At 38.0% G+C, this 18256-nt stretch overlaps 1 protein-coding gene across 9 annotated transcripts in view; it reads left to right on the top strand.

Moving 5' to 3' along the window:
* AKAP7 (A-kinase anchoring protein 7) overlaps positions 1–17371 on the top strand; it is a 148987-nt gene extending 131616 nt beyond the window's left edge. For 4 of the 9 annotated variants that reach the window (XR_010158196.1, XR_010158198.1, XM_009452007.5 and 1 more), the window contains one exon: positions 16225–17371. Coding sequence is in view for 5 of the 9 variants with exons in the window: in XM_009452007.5 (XP_009450282.4) it covers positions 16225–16430 (206 nt within the window). In the remaining 4 variants the exon portion in view is untranslated. Of the gene's footprint in view, positions 1–15358 lie in introns of all 9 variants that reach the window. The other 5 variants (XR_010158197.1, XM_518739.8, XM_003311485.6 and 2 more) reach the window with 2 other exon arrangements.
* The last annotated feature ends 885 nt before the right edge of the window (positions 17372–18256 follow it).

Genomic DNA, 18256 nt, shown 5'->3' on the forward strand with positions numbered 1-18256 from the left:
TCTGACCTCCTCCTTCTAATCATCGCCTCGGTTCCCTGCTTTCCACACAGAAATTAATCTTGCCTTTAGGGTCGCCTGTGGGGGAAGCCCAGCATGCTAGTGACTGTTCTTAGTCCATCCTAGTACACATGCACTTGTTCCCCACAGAGAACTGAAATTCCTTTGCCTGGGAGCAGTTCGTGCACATGTGAAGATCAAGAGCTTGAGAAGCAAATGTCAACTGATGGGTCAAATTAATTTATATTTACATGTCATCAGTGTACTATTACTCAACAAGTTTAAATGCTAGTTCCACTTCCTACAGTAAGAATTTACATATTCAAAGAACCTTAATAAACAGTATACATCACCAAAGAGAACTTTAAAACAATTTAGTTTTTGTCTGAATACTTTTTGGAGCCTCTTGTAAATTGATAATTGTAGGCCACTGAGAAGAGAAATATCCTAAATTACTTTCTTCAGTCATTCTTCATGAAGCTAAAGCAATAAATTTATGAGATCACCAAACTTCAGGGGTTTTTGTTGTTGTTGTTGTTGTTGTTTTTTTTTTTAACGGTGTGCTCTGTCTCTCTGTTCATTTTTATGATATTTCCAGAAAAGTTGGCCAAAGATGACCCTTTCTCTTGATTTTGTTATAATGATTAATCAACTTATCTTCAAGTTCTCTTTAGCATCACACTCTATTTGACCCATTATTATTACTTTTATAATTCTTGATAAACTTGGTTGACAGATTGATTAGTATTCACAAGCAAGATGTACTGACCAAATATTTCTGTGTACCTGGAGTTTCATGTTCAGACTTCAAAGAAAAACAGTGGCAGTTAAACCTATTTTATGTGTTTGCTAGCTGAATAATTAGAAAAATTCACAGGGTAAACCATATTCTACTCACTCATCCAAAAAGCATTTGGTTTAGGATTAGTCAGCTGAGTTAAAGATTGCAGAGCTAATTTTGAATAATTTTTAAAAATATTATGAAAAAATATTTTAATATAATGTTTTCACCCTGTGATGTTTAAAGTATTTGTGATGCTCTTGGTCACTTTGTAGTTTTGCTTACATTTTAGGCCCTCTCACTAAGCATAATGACTGGATATTGGCATCAAAGATAAAATGAGGCAGCATCACTAGTCAGTGACATATCTTATGTTTTCCCATAAAATAATAGGAATGTTCTGAGACCGAAGCTTACATTTTATAACATGAGCAGTTTTCTGAAAGTCGAATTTTCTTTAGCGTTATACTTCACAGGTTGAAATAAGCAACCTTGAAGACGAGCCTTAATAATTTGTGTATGTCTTAGAATCTGGAAGTGCAATTTGATCATAGTAGGTGCTTGAGAAATAGTTGATATGCAGACTCCTCAGTGTGTCCCCCTGGAGCCTTCAGGGTCTCTCCCTTGCATACGTTTCCAGGCTCATCATTCTCCTCCCGCCCACCTCATCAGTTACTTAACCAGAGCAAGTTCTGCTGCTATAAAACAAGCCAAGCTGGTCTTAACTCTCTCTCTTGTGGCATTTCTTCCCTGGCCCACTTGAGAAATACTTATTCATTCTGTCTGATCCAGCTCAAACATCACCTCCTGCATGACACTTTTTGAAATATTTTCCCCTAGACGGAATTCACTGCTGTCTACTTTGTGTACCCTTCTATATCGTACATCTTTCCTTGAGAGCGTTCATGATCTCTTATTTATTTAATGTGTTTCTACCTGTACTGAATTGCAGGTTTCCTAAGGCAGGGCCCATGTCAGATTCATTTCTGTATTTATAGCACAATGCTTATCACAAAAGAGGATGCTCAATGAATACTTGGGGAAAGATGAAAGCATGGGAAGGAAGGAAGGGAAGAAGGGAAAAAGGGAGGGAGGACTTGTATTGCATTAGAAGGAAGGGAGGGATGGAGGAAGTAATTGTATTGCATTAATCAGTACCATTATTTAGTATTGGACATTTCAAGCTGAGAATTTTCTGTTTTCTAATTAACCAATCATTAAATTATGTGCTATTTCTCACATAATATTTCTTTCTTGTATACCTTCACTTTCCCAGGATGAGAGCACTGTGAAGTATATCTGCCTGGGGGTGGGTGTCTTGGATGAACTAAGCTTCCTAATTCCTAGTGAGGGAATTATCAGTTTCCGTCACTACTGCTATGTGATCATAGGCAATTTATACAAGTCTCATTGTTCTACCTGTAAATGGGAAGAATGACACTTAATTTACCTCTTAAGGTTTCTGTGATAACCAAATGCAATAATGTTTCTGAAAACACTTTGGAAAGTATGAAGTGTTACCTGAACAAGTGGAAAAAAGTGTTCCTGTGACTGCTGTTAGTGAGCTGGCATCACGGGAATTTTCTCAGCCTGCGAAGCCCTCTGAGTTTGGTATGTCCTTACTGCTTATAAAAGGAGTGAAGTGTTATTTGCAACTTATGGTTTATTTTACTAGATTACATTAATGGCAACATTTATTCTGCCGACGTACATCGGTGAACATTGCCTTCAGAACAGGAAAGTGACCTTATTTCTGCTCATATCAATTCCTAGCCTAGGATAATCAGCCTATAAAGAAAAGTCTGTATTCTCATGAGCAGGTGTGTTGGCCAAATACGTAAAAATTAATTCCAGTTAGTCATGCTTTTAAGTTTTATGTAATGCTCTCTTAAAATACATGATAAGAAACTACATGAATGTAATAATATTTAGATTCTAAGGAGTCCTTCATTTTCTGATTTCTTTGTTTTTCTACCAGACAAAAGCATGATTATTTGAAAATTTATGCTTGTGACATGTTTGAAACTATATTTCTTCTTTGTCATAAAAATAATTTTTCGATGATAGACATACTTCTGTTGACACTCCTGTGGACCAGGAATTGTGTTTGGAATACATACTACTTTTTTTTTGAAAACAGAGTCTCACTCACTTTCTTTCGCCCAGGCTGGAGTATAGTGGCCTGATCTCGGCTCATTGCAACCTTCGCCTCCTGGGTTCAAGTGATTCTCCTGCTTCAGCCTCCCTAGTAGCTGGGATTGCAGACATGAGCCACCACGCCTGGCTAATTTTTGTATTTTTAGTGGAGACAAGATTGCACCATGTTGGCCAGGCTGCTCTCAAACTCCTGACTTCAGGTGATCCGCCAAGTGCTGGGATTACAGGCGTGAGCCCCTGTGCCCAGTCTAGAATGCATACTACTTTTAACACTACTCAGAATTGCACCTCTCAATCAGTTCTGCACAAAATGACTTGGAGTGGTCTTGAGCAAGCAGTCAGGGATCTTGAGGCATCCCCACGTTCCATCCTGAACAAATACAGGAACCAAAATTCAGGGAGGAAACCACCGTGGTTACCATATAGTAGAGAACATATGATATGGAATAGCAAATGGGAACCAACAAACAAGACAAGGCAAAACCAGTCAGCAAAACAAACTGCCATGAGCACAGTGCCCCTCTGAAAGAGATTTAAACAACAGAGTGAGGGTGATCACATGTCAATCAGAATATTGGCTACCAACTTAGTTTGTACTCTCTGAGCAGATTGGAGCAGATGATACCTGTCTGATACACTGAAGGGGAGAATTAAAACAATTTATTTGAGTCATATTTATGCTCAGAAACCACCCCAGTCTATTTCAGTGGAAATTATTTTTCCTATTTTGGTATGAAGCACACAGAAAAATATGATTCAGAAGGAAAGCAACTGAGAATCTGAGGCCTGCAGCTGTGAGAGATTACAGATATTACAGTTGAGATGTGTCTAAAACAGAGGGGCTGAGAAAGCCATCATCATTACCAGCCACATGCTAATTGCAGAGTGACAGGGCAGTAGTCCATTCATCAGGTTCACAGGTTGACCCCAATAGAGGCTGAACTTGTCCCTCATGATGGGGAAGAAATTGTTCCCAATATGGTTTGTTTTTCATTGAGGTATAATTTACATACAGTAATATTCACTGTATATAAGTCTGTCAGTTGTAATCAGCACAGAGTCATAGCACCACAATCAAGATTGTGAACAGTTCCATCACTCTCCAAAATTCTCTCATGCCCTTTTATAGTCAACCCTTCCTGTTACAGCTACACCTGGAAACCGCTGGTTTGTTTGCAGTCTAGTTTTGCCTTTTCCAGAATGTCATATAAATGAAATCATACAGTATGTAACCCTTTGAATCTGGTTTATTTCACACAACGTATTTTAGTTTCATCTATATTGTTGCCTATATCAGTATTTCATTACTTTGTACTGAGTACTAATCCATTGCATGGATTTACCATAGCTTATTGATTGATTCCCCAGTTGAAGAGTATTTGAGTTGTTTCTAGTCTGGGATAATTATGAACAAAGCTACTACAAACATTCATGTATAGGTGTTTATGTGAGTATATGCTTTCATTTTATTTGATTTCAAGTCTAGCTAGAAGTAGATTAATGGGTTGCGTTGTAAGAATATGGTCAACTTTTTATAAGAAATTTCTAAACTGTTTTTACCAAGTGGCTATTACCATTTTTGCATTCCCACCAGCAATAGGAGTTCCAGTTGCTTCACATCCTCACCAACACTTAGTATTGTCTATCTTTTTAATTGACAGTCATTCTGTTGGGTGAGTAGTAGTATCTCATTGTGACTTTAATTTGTATTTCCCTGACAACTAAAAATGTTGAATGTCTTTTTACATGTTTATTGACCATCTGTATATCTTATTTTGTGAAAAAAACTTTTCAGTTATTTTGGCCATTTTTGTATTTGGTTGCTTTTCTTACTGTTAAGTAGTAAGAGTTCTTTTTGTTTTCTCGCTACAAGTTCTTTAATAGATAAATTTTGCAAATATGTTCTCCCAGTCTGTGGACTGCCTTTTGTTTTCTAACAGGGTCCTGAAAAGAGCAAATGTTTTACATTTTGATGAAGTTCAATTTACCTCTTTTTTTTTTAAAGTTTGTGCTTTTGTTGTCCTATTTAATAAATCTTTCCCAAATCTAAGATCACTAAGAAGTTCTTCTGTGTTTTCTTCTAGACAGTTTATACTTACAAAGCTCTCGTATTAGGTCTGTGATTCATTTTAATTTTTATATTGGTGTAAGAGTTGAGGTTCTTTATTTTGCATATGGATATATAATTATTCTTGTACCATTCCTTGCAAAGATTCTTTTTTAATTGCCTTAGCTCCTTTGTTGAAAATTAATTGGCCATACGTGTGTGAGTCTAGTTGCGGATTTTTTGTTTTGTTTTATTATCTATATGTCTATACTTATTCCAGTACCACACTGTCTCTATTTCTGTAGCTTCAAAGTAAGTCTTGAAATCAGGAAGTATAAGTCTTCTAATCATGTTCTTCTTGTTAAAAACTGTTTTGGCTTTTCAAGTTCCTTTACATTTTCATAAAATTTTATTTTTTTAAAGAGATGGAGTCTTGTGTTGCCCAGGCTGGAGTGCAGTGGTGCCGTCATAGTTCACTGCAGCCTTGATTTTTTTTTAACAAATACTATTCATTATTTACAAAATACATGGTGATCATAAGAGAGCACTTTACAAATTACAAATGGGAAAAGTACAGGGAAAAGTAGAGACACATGAGTCAAATGACAGGGTAACCATTCGTAGGGAGTCTGTTTAGAATAAAAAAGTTCTCTTTTAAAGTCAGACAAGGCCACGGATAGGTACATTGCGGTTTAAAAAATGGCAGTTACTTTGAAATATACCTCTACCAAAAAGTAGAAAAGCATTGGTAGTGTGTCTAATGTGTCCTAAATTAAATTACATATAGTTCCAGTGTTCCACAGTGCAACCACTGCTTTTAGGCAGGGATCTGTGAGAGACTTGATTCTTGTCACTGAAAGAGCAAAGCCCCGGGACTGGTGAACTTCCCTGCCTTCCATAAGGCTTTGTTCAGTGACTCTGGAATGTGGTATCAAAAAATCCCATTCATTTCTGTGTCTTTTAAGGAATTTGCCCATTTCGTCTAGTTTGTTGCATCTCTTCACATAAAATTGTTTATATTTCCTGATTATCCTCTTAATGTTTGTATAATCGATAGTGATGTTTCTACCCCCTACTCCTGATATTGGCAATATACATCTTGTATTTTTTGTTTCTGATCAGTCTGGATACAGCTTTATCAATTTTATAGATTTTTTTTCAAGGGATTAGCCTTTGGTTTCGCTGATGTTCTCTACTGTTTATTTGTTTTCTATTTCATTCTCCTACTATTTTTATTGTTTCCTTCTTTCTGCTTAATTTGGGGTTAATTGGATCCTCTCTTCCTATGTTCTTAATGTGGTAGCTTTGATAACTGACTTGAGACCTTTTCTTACTTTCTAATACAAGCACTTAGTGGTATAAAGTACAGCTTTAGCTGCATTCCACAAATTTGATATGTTTTGTTTTAATTTACGTTCAGTTAAAGGTATTTTCTAATTCCTCTTGCTTTCATCTTTGATTCATGGATTATTTAGAAACATTGTTTAAATATAAATAACTAAAGGATTCTCAGGGTATCTTTCTGTTACTGATTTCTTATTTGAATCCATTGTGGATCAAAAACATGCATTGGATGAGTTCAGTATTTTTAACTATTGAGACTTGTTTTATGGCTCAGAATGTGGTCTCTCTTGGCAAAGGTTTTCTATACACTAAAACGAAAGTGCATTCTGTTGTTGGCTGGAGGGTTCTGTAATTTTCAGTTAGGTGGATTTGGTTAGTACTGTAGTTTATGTCTTCTGTATTTTCACAGAATTTCTATTTTATCAGCTCTTGAGAATGGTCTTGAAATCTCAAACTGTAATTGTGTATCATCTATTAACCTTTTAGTTCTATCAGTTTTTGCTTCAGGTGCTTTGATGCTCTTGTTAAGAGGCATATATGCATTTAGGATTTTTACGCCCTCTTGAAGAATTGATTCCCTCATTATTATATAATATCTCTTCCAGGTAATACTTTTTCCGAAGTCTGCTTTGCCTGATATTGATTCTTTAGCTTTCTTTCCATTGCATTAGTGTGGCATACCTTTTTCCGTATTATTACCTTTAACCTTCCTGTCTCTTCATATTTGAAGTGGATTTTTTTTGGTAGACATCATAGTTGATTCTGATTTTTTAATCCAAATCAACATCTCTGACTGTTCATTGGAGTGTCTAGGCCATCTTATGTTTTATACAATTATCAATATGGGTGAGTTTAAATCTCCCACCTTGCTAGTTGTTTTCTACTTGTCTCATCTGTTCTTTGCTTCTTTTTCTCCTCTTTTACTGCCTTATTTTGTATTAAGGAGTTTTATTATTTCATTTTATCTCCATTATTGGCTTATTTGCTGTGCCTCTTTTTGTTTTTACGTTAGTGGTTACTGTAGGGTTTTAGAGTATACATCTGCCTTCAAATAATATTATGCCACTTCACGTTTAACAGAAGAACCTTACAGTTATTTGCATTTTCCCCCTCTCAATCTTTGTGTGCTATTGTTGCCATAACTTTTATTTCTACATATTTTATAATACCCACTTAAAGCAGTTCTCTTTTAGAGAAATTAAGAATGAGAAAAGTCTTATTTTTACTTACGTATGTACAGTTTTTGGTTCTCTTTTTGTTTCTGAGTAGATCTAAATTTCTCTGTAGTATCATTTTCCTTCTGCCTCAGGTTTTTTCTTTGACATTTCTTCTAGTGCTGGTCAGCTGACGATGAATTCATTTAGCATTTGTATGTCTGAAAAAGTCATCCTTCACCTTCATTTTTGAAAGATAATATTTTTGAGTAAAGAATTCTGTGTTGCCTTTTCTTTCTTTTTTTTTTTTTTTGAGATGGAGTCTCGCACTGTCGCCCAGGCTGGTGTGCAGTGGCGCAATCTCAGCTCACCTTTTCTTTTTCTTTTAGTACTTTAAAATGTTGCACTGTTGTCTTTTCTTCTGCATTGTTTCTGATGAGTAAGTCTGCTGTCATTCTTGTCTGTGTTTCTCTGTATATAATGCGTCTTTTTTCTTTGGCTGTTTTAAGATTTTCTTTTAATACTGGTTTTCAGAGATTTGATCATGATATTCCTTGGTGTGATTTTCTTCACATTTCTTGTACTTCACATTTCTTCTCAAGAATCACATTTCTTGGGATTCTTTGAGTTTCTCGATTTGAGGGTATGTAGTTTTTGTGGAATTTCAAACACTTTTGGCCATTATTTCTGCATTCGTTTTCTGCACTCTCCCTGTCTTTCCTTATCTTCCTTCCCTAATTAAATTGGTGCCATGGTTTAGTATTCCTATTTAACTCTTGTTGTAATATGCACCTCACTTTCCTACTGCATCTACCGTGGTTCATATCCTCATTGTTTCTCTTTTTATCTGTTGCAAAACCTCCCTCTATTGTTTTTAGAGATGTGGTCTCACTATGTTGCTCAGACTGGACTTGAACTCATGGGCTCAAGCAATCCTCCTGCCTCAGCCTCATGAGTAGCTGGGACTACAGGTGCATGCCACTGCACCCAGCTCTCTGCCTCTATATTTGTCCCTCTTCAGTCCACAGCATGGTACATAGGTCCCTTTATCCCGACCTGTTTTCTAGCTTTCTTTCCCCCTAAGCCATCCTCAGCTCACCCATGACTCTCTGAACTCTTTATCCTGGCAATATGGAATACTTCCAGTACTCCAATGCATCATGCTTTCTCATGCTCCTGTGCACATGCATATGCCTTTCTTATGTCTGGAAACCTCCCTGCCTCTCCATCATCCCTGTCGCCATGCCTGGAAACTCTTATTCATTGAGCTGAAATACCTCTCCTTTAAAACTTACCTTTTTATCCCATCCCAACTCCACTAGACCTTGAGTGTATTCTGTTACAGCACTTAATCTATTGTTTTGCAATCATCATTGCAATTAACTAGGTCATCCTCCTAGACTGACTTGTGTGTGGTCAGAGACTGTATCTTATTCATTTTTACATACTTAGTAGTGGTACGTAATAGGTGCTTACTAAAGTGTTGATTAAATAAACAAATAATTGGCATTTAGCAGGTATTGGGCATATTATTTTTAAAATAAGTTGAACTCAGATTTAATCATAACCTACATTTTAGCATGCTATGTTTCAGGCACCATTTTAGGCACTTCTCATACATTATCTTTAATCCTTATAACATCAATGCAATGTATATATTGTCATCCCCATGATACCCCAACTTTGGTTTAGAGAGGTCACGGAGAAGGTTGTGCAGATAGAAAATGCCAAAATTTGGTTTCAAACCTGAATGTATGTTTTGCTTTTCTCTCCTTGCACACACGTTAGGAGTTCTGTCATATCACCATCAGTATTTTCTAAGATTTCCAGTAAGAAATGACAGCTCTCTGCAGAAATTGTATAGGCAGCAATGAGAATCATAGAGTCAGAGAACTGATGTCACAGACTGACAGAGAAAAGTCTCTAAGGGGCTGTGCTGGGATATCAGGAAAGGGGAAGCAGGAGGGTTCTTAGGTGGGCTGCGTGGCCTACAAATATCCATCGCATGTCTGCCGCCATCTTTGATGTGACCATATGAGGAGCCATGTGGAGGGCACAAGTCACAGGGCTCACCCTGAACCATGTGGTTTCGGGATTCCTACAAGGATGTGTGGATCGGGGGGCTGGCTTCAGACAGCATCTTGGGGAACGGCGGAAAGAAATGAAGATTCCAAATGCGCCAGCACTTGCTGTGTTTACAAAAGGCCTGAAGGGTTCATAACGCTTTGTCATTATGACACTTTAGCTGAGGCTGGAATCACCACCCCTGCCCACTCAGACTGTAGGCCAAATGCCTGTTGAGACTCTGTCTCCCCTTTGTTTCTTCTCTCAAGGCTACTCTTGATTTTCAGTTTAGCTGCATTCCACCCCTACCATCCCCAGTGTAAAAATGATGAGGGTGGAGTTGGGTGGAGGGACATACAGTGTAGCAGTCTCCAAAACCCCTGTGGGGATGTCCTTTTGTACATACAGCAACATCATTTTTCTATTTATTCTGTGCTACTGAATCTAGACTAAACCTTACAAAGGCATGGTTCCTTCCCTTTTGAAATTTACATTATAGAAAATGTTTTAAAATATGGTTTTAGTGTTTTAATTATAAAATTTTCTGGTGTGTATGTGTTGGGGGTGAGTTTTGGTTTTTGGCAAGAGGAGGGGAGCTGTATTTGCAGGAACTCTGTTTCCTGGGATACTGCAGCTAATACTTTTGGCAGATAAGGGTCCCAGGACAGTGTCAGTTTAAATGTGCACTTGAGGATGATTCCTGACCTGTCCTTCCTCACAGATCAGTTGCAGATAGTGTGCAAGGCAGCCGAGTATGCCATCCTAACTTTTTGAATAGCCTACAGATCTATATTTAGTGCTTCTTTTTAGTTAGATGGACAAAAGAAAAGGTAAGCTCAGTTAAAAAAAAAAAAATCCACTTCTAAGGAGGACACCCTTATGCATCGGGAACAGGAAGTTCCAGTGAAGGGGAGGATGCTTAGGAAGCTTTTGTTCAGATACCAAATGAGGTTTCTGATAGTTAGAATGTGAGCAAGTCAGAACTTTTAATGTTTTCATGTTTAGTGTTTGAATGTGATTATTTTAACATGGTTGCACTCTATCTTAAATTGTATTGTAATGAAGATTTTTCTTTGTTCCCTTTTCCAAAAAATTAGCCTGATTTGTTCTTTTCAGGACAAATAGGCACCTAGATATTGGCAATGGGCAGGGTGTGTGATGGTTTCTGGAGCCCTTCATGTGACATCAGTTAAGCTGTTGTTGGGTCAACTCACACTTAAGACCAGCTGAAGCACATTAATGTTGACCTTCAGTTTTCCCAGTAGGTGTAAAATATTTTTGCTACCACAAAGGAGTTATTTATTTTCTTTTCAATAACCACAGATATAAATTTTATCCCTGCAATGATTTGGTATCAGAGATCTTGGGTTAATATAAACAAAACAGAATCATAGGTACGAACCCTGGATGAACGATGCCACAACTCCTACAGAGAGTGGAATTGCTTACCTGAAGTTGATTGAAAAGTTTCTTAAGTCTGTATTTTTAGGGCCAGTGCTGCGTTTGATGTGCTTAAAAGATTTTTCATGACTTTTCTTTTATATTTTTACTATTCTCCTAAGAAATTGATCAAGAATATTCTGGGGGATTTCTAAAATAACAATGTCAAAGACAAAGGCTAATCTGTCATTTTATTAGGTAGAATATTAAGTAACCCTGTAGTCCAAAAAAGAATATTCCTATCAAGAATGTGTTGCTTACATTGGCAATACTTTTTATATGTACTTCTGTTGGAATATCAAAAGATAGTTTGTGTATGTTGCACCAGCATGTTGAACTGCCATTATTGAAGGACCTACAGTTAAAATGAGTGTAGCCATTTGTCTGAGAGCTCACTGAGAGACAGATACTTGTCAGGTAGTTGGCAGAAGAAAAATACAGCGTAATTCTAATCTTAAGATCCCTCTTTTTAATTAAGTTGAATTAGGTCTGCTAGGAGTGGGAACACAAATGAGATCTCATAGGGATGAAAATGTCTATTTTTTGAATTGCTGCATTATTGCAGGGCTCTGTGATAAGCCTTCTTGTAGACTCATCCCTGGGCTAATGGTCATAGTCTGAGGATACTTTGTGGAAATCATAAAGGGAGGCCAGAGTCCAGGACAGATCTAGAAGATTGGCTTCTAAATTTATTGTTTTGATTGGTTGGTTGGTTAGTTAGTTATCATAAGTAGCTAATATTTGTCCCATAGGTCAGATATTTTGTCTTACTGACCAGGTTCATCAAGCGAAGTGGAGGTAGATTTTTCACATGGATATTTAAATGATTCCAGAATTCTCTGCTCTTGTTTTAAATTTAGTATTAAATTTAAATTTCTGGTCATTGGTGTGCTGTCCTTATAGGAAGATAGAAACATTTTTAAAATGTTGCTATTGGTTTCAAGGACTTCAGTCATCAATTCACTTGACTAACAAATATGTATTGAGCTCTTATTGTGATGAATAATTGGTGTCCTATGTTAGCAGAGGGAGAGAACTGAGAAGCCGAGGATATAATTTCTATACTCAAGACTGTCTTTAGCAGAGCAGATACTGAATCAGTAATGTTGAATAAGTACATTAATAAATAATTCTCATAATTTGTAAAGAAATTAAGAAAAAAACCCAGTGGGATGTTGCTTTGCTCACTGCTTTGTATCCTTATAGATCCTCAGTACACAATTGTTGAATGAATGACCAAATGGCCATGTACTATACATGCAGTGAGAGTTATTAGAATCCAGTGGAGGCTCATCAGTTCCAGCTAGTATAGGGTATTAGTCCGTTCTTGCATTGCTATAAAGAAATACCTGAAACTGGGTAATTTATAAAGAAAAGAGGTTTAGTTGGCTCATGGTTCCACAGGCTGTACAGGAAGCATGGCTGGGGAGGCCTCAGGAAACTTACAATCATGGCAGAAGGTGAAGGGGAAGCAGGCATATCTTACACGGCCAGAGCAGGAGGAAGGGAGAAAAGGGGGGAGGTGCTACACATTTTCAAACAACCAGATCTCATGAGAACTCACTCACTATCACGAGAACAGCAAGTGGGAAACACACCTCCATGATCCAGTTACCTCCTACCAGGTCCTTCCTCCAGCATTGGGGATTACAGTTCCGCAGGAGATTTGGGTGGGGACACAAATCCACACTACATTAGCTAATCAGGAAAGGTTTCATGGAGTAGATGGTATTCTAATTGCTGAAAGAGAGGGAGGGTCGTCTAGAAATTGGGAATGGTGTGGAAGCCTCTGAGGAGATGTTGGAAGCTGACAGTGGAGGTGTGCAGTGGTGGGCAGGCAGCCAGGAAAGGCAAATTTTGGAAAGCCTTGGCAGACAGACGTTTCTCTGTAGAGTGAATAGTGACAGAGATGTTTTAGAAATAATAACTAAAGGTTTTACACCTGGCGCATTGAAGACGGGAGAAATCATGAAGCACAATTGACAAAGCTTGGTAATTAAGGGGGTTAATGAGGGAAAGGAAGGCATCAAAGATGGCTACAATCTCGTTTTGAGCTTGACTGCCTCGAATAATAGTAACAGCATAAACAAAAATAGGACATCAGCAGGGAAAATTCACTTTTTTTTTCTTCTTTTTTGAGACAGTCTCACTCTGTCACCAGGCCGGAGTGCAGTTGCACGATCTCGGCTCACTGCAACCTCTGCCTCCTGAGTTCAAGTGATTCTCCTGCCTCAGCCTCCTGAGTAGCTGGGGCTACAGGTGCATGCCACCACGCCCAGCTAATTTTTGTATTTTTAGTAGAGACAGAGTTTCACCATGTTGGCCAGGATGGTCTCAATCTCTTGACCTCGTGATCCACCTGCCTCAGCCTCCCAAAGTGTTGGGATTACAGGCGTGAGCCACCGCGCCTGGCCAAAGTTAGCTTTTTGTAGGAAGATTCTTGTGTTTAAGATAATAGGGACACTTCACTGTGGACTAGTAGAAATCACAGAAGCATGGAACATTAGACCCAAAAGGGATTTGGAGGTTGAGCCATTCATTGGACTCAAATTCAACCCACCCTGTCATCTTGCTGATGAGAAAGCTGACTAGATTCAGGAACAGCCCCCAGGGTGCAATGTCTGGCCTTGATACAGAGCACAAGTAGGATGGCAGATGTAGACAGTCATTTACAGTGTTTTGGAGGGTACTTAAAAAGTATTCCTTCATTTGCAGTTGGATTTTTCCCTTTTAAACGGGAAGAGTCATTATACAAACAGTTCCAGTTAATGCATTTGGAGATGTTGTCTATAGAGTATAAACACCGTGTTGTAAGGTTGAGATAAAATCCCTAAATATTAGGCAATATATTCATTCATTCCTACTGATAAAGTCTTAACTTGCCACCCAACATGACATTACCAATGAATTTACTTTCATAGTAAATACATTACCAATGAATTTCTTTAACCGATTATTTAGTAAGTTCTATTTAGTTATTACTGAGTTGACATTTACTCAATTCTAAACATATTTTGCACTGCAGATGTTCTATCTTGGACATCTGATCATGGGTCTGGGGTGCCATATTGCCCATATTTGAGGAGAAGGCAGTTGCTAAGGGTTCCCACTATTAGTGTTTCTAGATGGGTCTTATCCTACCCTCTCTTCTGCTTAGGGTGTTGCTAGGAATGATGGGGATGGTTATAAGCACAATTAGTCTTGATGGGTGTTACATACAAGTAGGGGGCTCTGAAGCAAGGTTGGGGGCCAGTTCTCACCCTTGGCATACCTGCTTCTGTTCTTCAATCCCTATTATATGTGAGTACAGGAAACAGTGTCCATCTTCCAGCTCACACCCTTTGTATCTGCCTGTCTCAGACCCAGAGATGCAAGTGCAACACTCACTGGCTTTGCCTTCTAGAACCCATGGGTAATCTTGCAAAACCGAGCTGATCTTAATGTGCGAGCATCCTGTGACTTCTTTGCTTCCAACCTTGTTCTTTCCTGGGTCCCCAGCTCCATGGGAGGAGATTGAGCACTGAATGGTCACTCTCTTCTTTGTCTCCCTTAACTGGGGAAGGAGCCCCTTAGTTCCTTTTCCCAGTTAAAGGAGTCTGAAAGAGAGTGACTGGGAAATGTGTAGCATGAGAATAGTTGGGAACCAGCTCTTTTAGAATAAAATGAAAGATGGAATAATTAGACCTGGATTATCACTCCCAGGGAAGTAAAATGACCATAAAATATTTACATCTAGTAATTTATCATCATAATCCTAATTTTTCTTTGAAGAATTTCCTATTTCTTAAATTGCAGTGATAGCACTGGGATTAAAAAAAATATTAGTCTTACAAGCTTACTTTAAACCAATTCCTAGTGGTAGTAACTGCCTTTATCTTCAAGGCAGCACTGAGCATTTATTAACAACCAACCTATAGGCCAAGCATTTTTAAATTAGTGATCTTAAGTAATGAGATGCTAGGGAAATCTTGATGACCTGATATTTGATATTCGAGAATGAGAAGCAGACATAGGCCTACTTAGTGAATTCACATGTCTGAGACTCCACGTGGTGGGGACATGGATGTTAGTAGTAGTAATTAGCCTTGGATGAGAGAAGAACAGAAATTCACATATAAATGGGAAACATCCGGCATTGGTAGGTAGAGCTTGTCTAGATTGGGACTAATGAACTACTTTTCAATTTGAAGCCTTCAGGAATAGACAGGCTCCTGCTTCTGCAAATACCAAATGAAAAGCCAACCCACTGTTCTTGAATTTATAGATCCAATTTACACTTGCTCTTTTTAACCAATGGAACTAGCTGGCCCCTGCATGCCAAGTTTCTATGGCAGTGTGATCTCAGTGACCTCTCTTCTCTATTGTGGAATGTAGGTGAAAAGAACGGAGGGGAGCCCGATGACGCTGAACTAGTAAGGCTCAGTAAGAGGCTGGTGGAGAACGCGGTGCTCAAGGCTGTCCAGCAGTATCTGGAGGAAACACAGAATAAAAACAAGCCGGGGGAGGGGAGCTCTGTGAAAACCGAAGCAGCTGATCAGAATGGCAATGACAATGAGAACAACAGGAAATGAGCCCGGAACGCAGGCCCCCATGTCTCTGTGCAAAGCCTCCCTGCTTCCCTCTGCTGAGTCTAGGGACTGACTTGCAGCGTGCTGTTTAAGTTAAGTTTCTCTGGTGCAATCTGTGAAGATTGCCTAATACTTTTCATGATTGATGTGTTCGCATTTCTGAAACACAACAGAAGAAAAATGGAGTGCTGGGACTGGCAGAGGAAATTAATTGATGAAAGAAGAATGGCCCAAGTTTCATTCGCCCTCAGCCACGCACAAGGGAAAGGGAACTTTGGGTTATGCCTCCTGGATGCAAATTAAAGGCCGAGAAAGAGGCCTTGCCATCAATGGAATACTGCCATTTATATTGCTTAGCAGGGCATTTGACTACTTTATCTGAGGCCAGAACTCTCACACACAGCTATCAAGTGCTAAGTTTAAAATAATCACTGTTGAAATTGTCATCTGTACAATTAGTCCATAATGTTTCATGTTTGTCCTAAGTGTGCTGTTGCTATGCAGTGATCTTTATTTATAGTAAATTATGTTTCATGTAAATGATATATTTTTGGTGAAATGCAACCTTTTCTATAAAATGTGGGCAACATTTAAAAGTTTTTTTTAAATCCTATTTTGATAAGTCAGTATGCCATAATAAGGAAATGTTATTATATAATTTTTTTTTCTTAGGCAAGAAACCTATTGGAATTCGAGACTTAATTAATGAAGCTTTGCATCGAGAAACGATGGGTCTGAAGTCCAAAGTGAAACAGATAAAGGAACTTTTATTAAAGCCTGAGACTCAGGCCAAAATTAGGAGGGAGCTTTTTGAAGGAAGACTTATTAACAACAGTAATTCAGCAAATGACGTTGATTTCAGCACAACTTTGACATAAGCTCTACATTGCGATTGTGACAACATAGCTTATGAAATCTTTTCAGCTTATTAAGTAGCTCTTTGGTAAACACCAAAGAAGTTTCTGATAGTGTCTGCACAACAGCAAACCAACATTTGGTGAGGAATTAGCAATTTCTTGCCAAAGAAAATTGATTCTGCCCAATTATTTTTTGAGCTACACTTGTGTTTTAGCATGTCTGTTTCTGTAATATTGAGAGTTATTTTATAGAAATGATTTCTTAATTAGCTGTTGTGAGATATTTCTCGGGTCCTTGCAGAAAAAAAACATACAGACTGTGAACAAATCATTCACAAACAGAATAAAACAGAGCCAACAACAGTATTTTAAGGGTCACTTGCCTCCTGTTGACACAATTGTTGCTAAATCAAAAGAAGCGTTGTCCAGGTGTGTCTACATCTAGTGTTACTTTTAATGAGAATTTGAATGTTTATTGAACAATAGTACTTGAATGAACATTTATAAATGTAATTATTGCGATCACTGGTTAAGAATGTTTTATATATCCTTATAATATTTTTCACTGATCAAAATGTTGTTCTGCTTTTTCATTTCTTAAGGAATACATGTTTGGGATTTTTATTTTTTACGTGTCCGAAGATAAGCTCCAGGTCTTATCGTATCCCTTGCCATCTGAACTTGTTTGCACTGCTTCCGTTTGAAAGAGCATCTTGAAAAACTTCCCCGGTATGATGATTGTTGGTAACAACTTTTTCTATAGTCATTGCAAAATTGCTGCTACCAGTAGATCATGATGGAGGGGAAATCACTGGAGATCAAATATGTAAAATCATTTCAAATATAAAATCCAGTTTACTCATGGATTTTAGCTATTTTTTCACTGGGTAAATTATACTACATTTATTTACAAATGAGTTTATGCATTTTCATGGCTCTTAATAAACATATTGTTTTCCCTTGTTGCTTTTCCTCATTTCTTTTTTTCACTCTTGAGAGTAGTTGGATCTATGTTGGCGTAACGAAGTCATAAATCGGAGCTCCAATAGTTTCAGTGTTGCTTCACTTTTATGATCCCGTCCTTCATGCTAAGAGAGCACAGTTGTCAAAGCACCTTCAACTTTACCCTTTAAAATCATATCAAATCAGTCAGCTTCACAGAGAATTAACAACAGAACCTTAAATTCAAAGAAAATCTAAATAGCGTCTTATAAACAGCTAAGAATGTGTCACTGATGTGACATCCTAGCAAAGATGAAAAGTGGAGGTCCATCCAGGTGCAGAATCCTGGGAGCTGTTTGCCATGAAACCCTTTTCAGTGGTAGAGGGCTTGACTGTTTGTTTGTTTGTAAATGGCTTCTTTAAGTAAATCCTTAAGGTAGAAAGCAAAGATAGTTTTGGCCTTGCCTTGTTTTTCAAACAAGGAAACAGACTCCAAAAGGTGGCATGCCTTATCCAGGGCCCCACTGCTATCAGGGAACTGGACTTGAACTGTCACCCGGGGCTCTATGTCAATGCCCCGGTGTTATCCTTACCACCCCATAATCTAAGTGAACAGTATTTCTGGAGAGAAGGCACTTCTCAGCATGTATATACAGATATCCTCTGGGAGCGATTCCCAGTCCATCTAGATAATTTGAAAGGCTAAAATAGTATATACTTTTTGCAATCTGGGGTTACATGTCTTACTGTTATTTTAGTTTAAAATCATGATTTTTGTTAAATACTAAGTCCCAGGTTGTGTGCCAGGTGATTTAGGCTTATGATTAAATTTCTTCCCTTCAGTGACCCTATTAGGAAGTAATTAGTACTTTTACAAATTAGGAATCAGGGGCCCTGTGTGGTTA

Source organism: Pan troglodytes, chromosome 5 (genome assembly GCF_028858775.2).
Source record: "Pan troglodytes isolate AG18354 chromosome 5, NHGRI_mPanTro3-v2.0_pri, whole genome shotgun sequence".
Lineage (NCBI taxonomy): Eukaryota > Metazoa > Chordata > Mammalia > Primates > Hominidae > Pan > Pan troglodytes.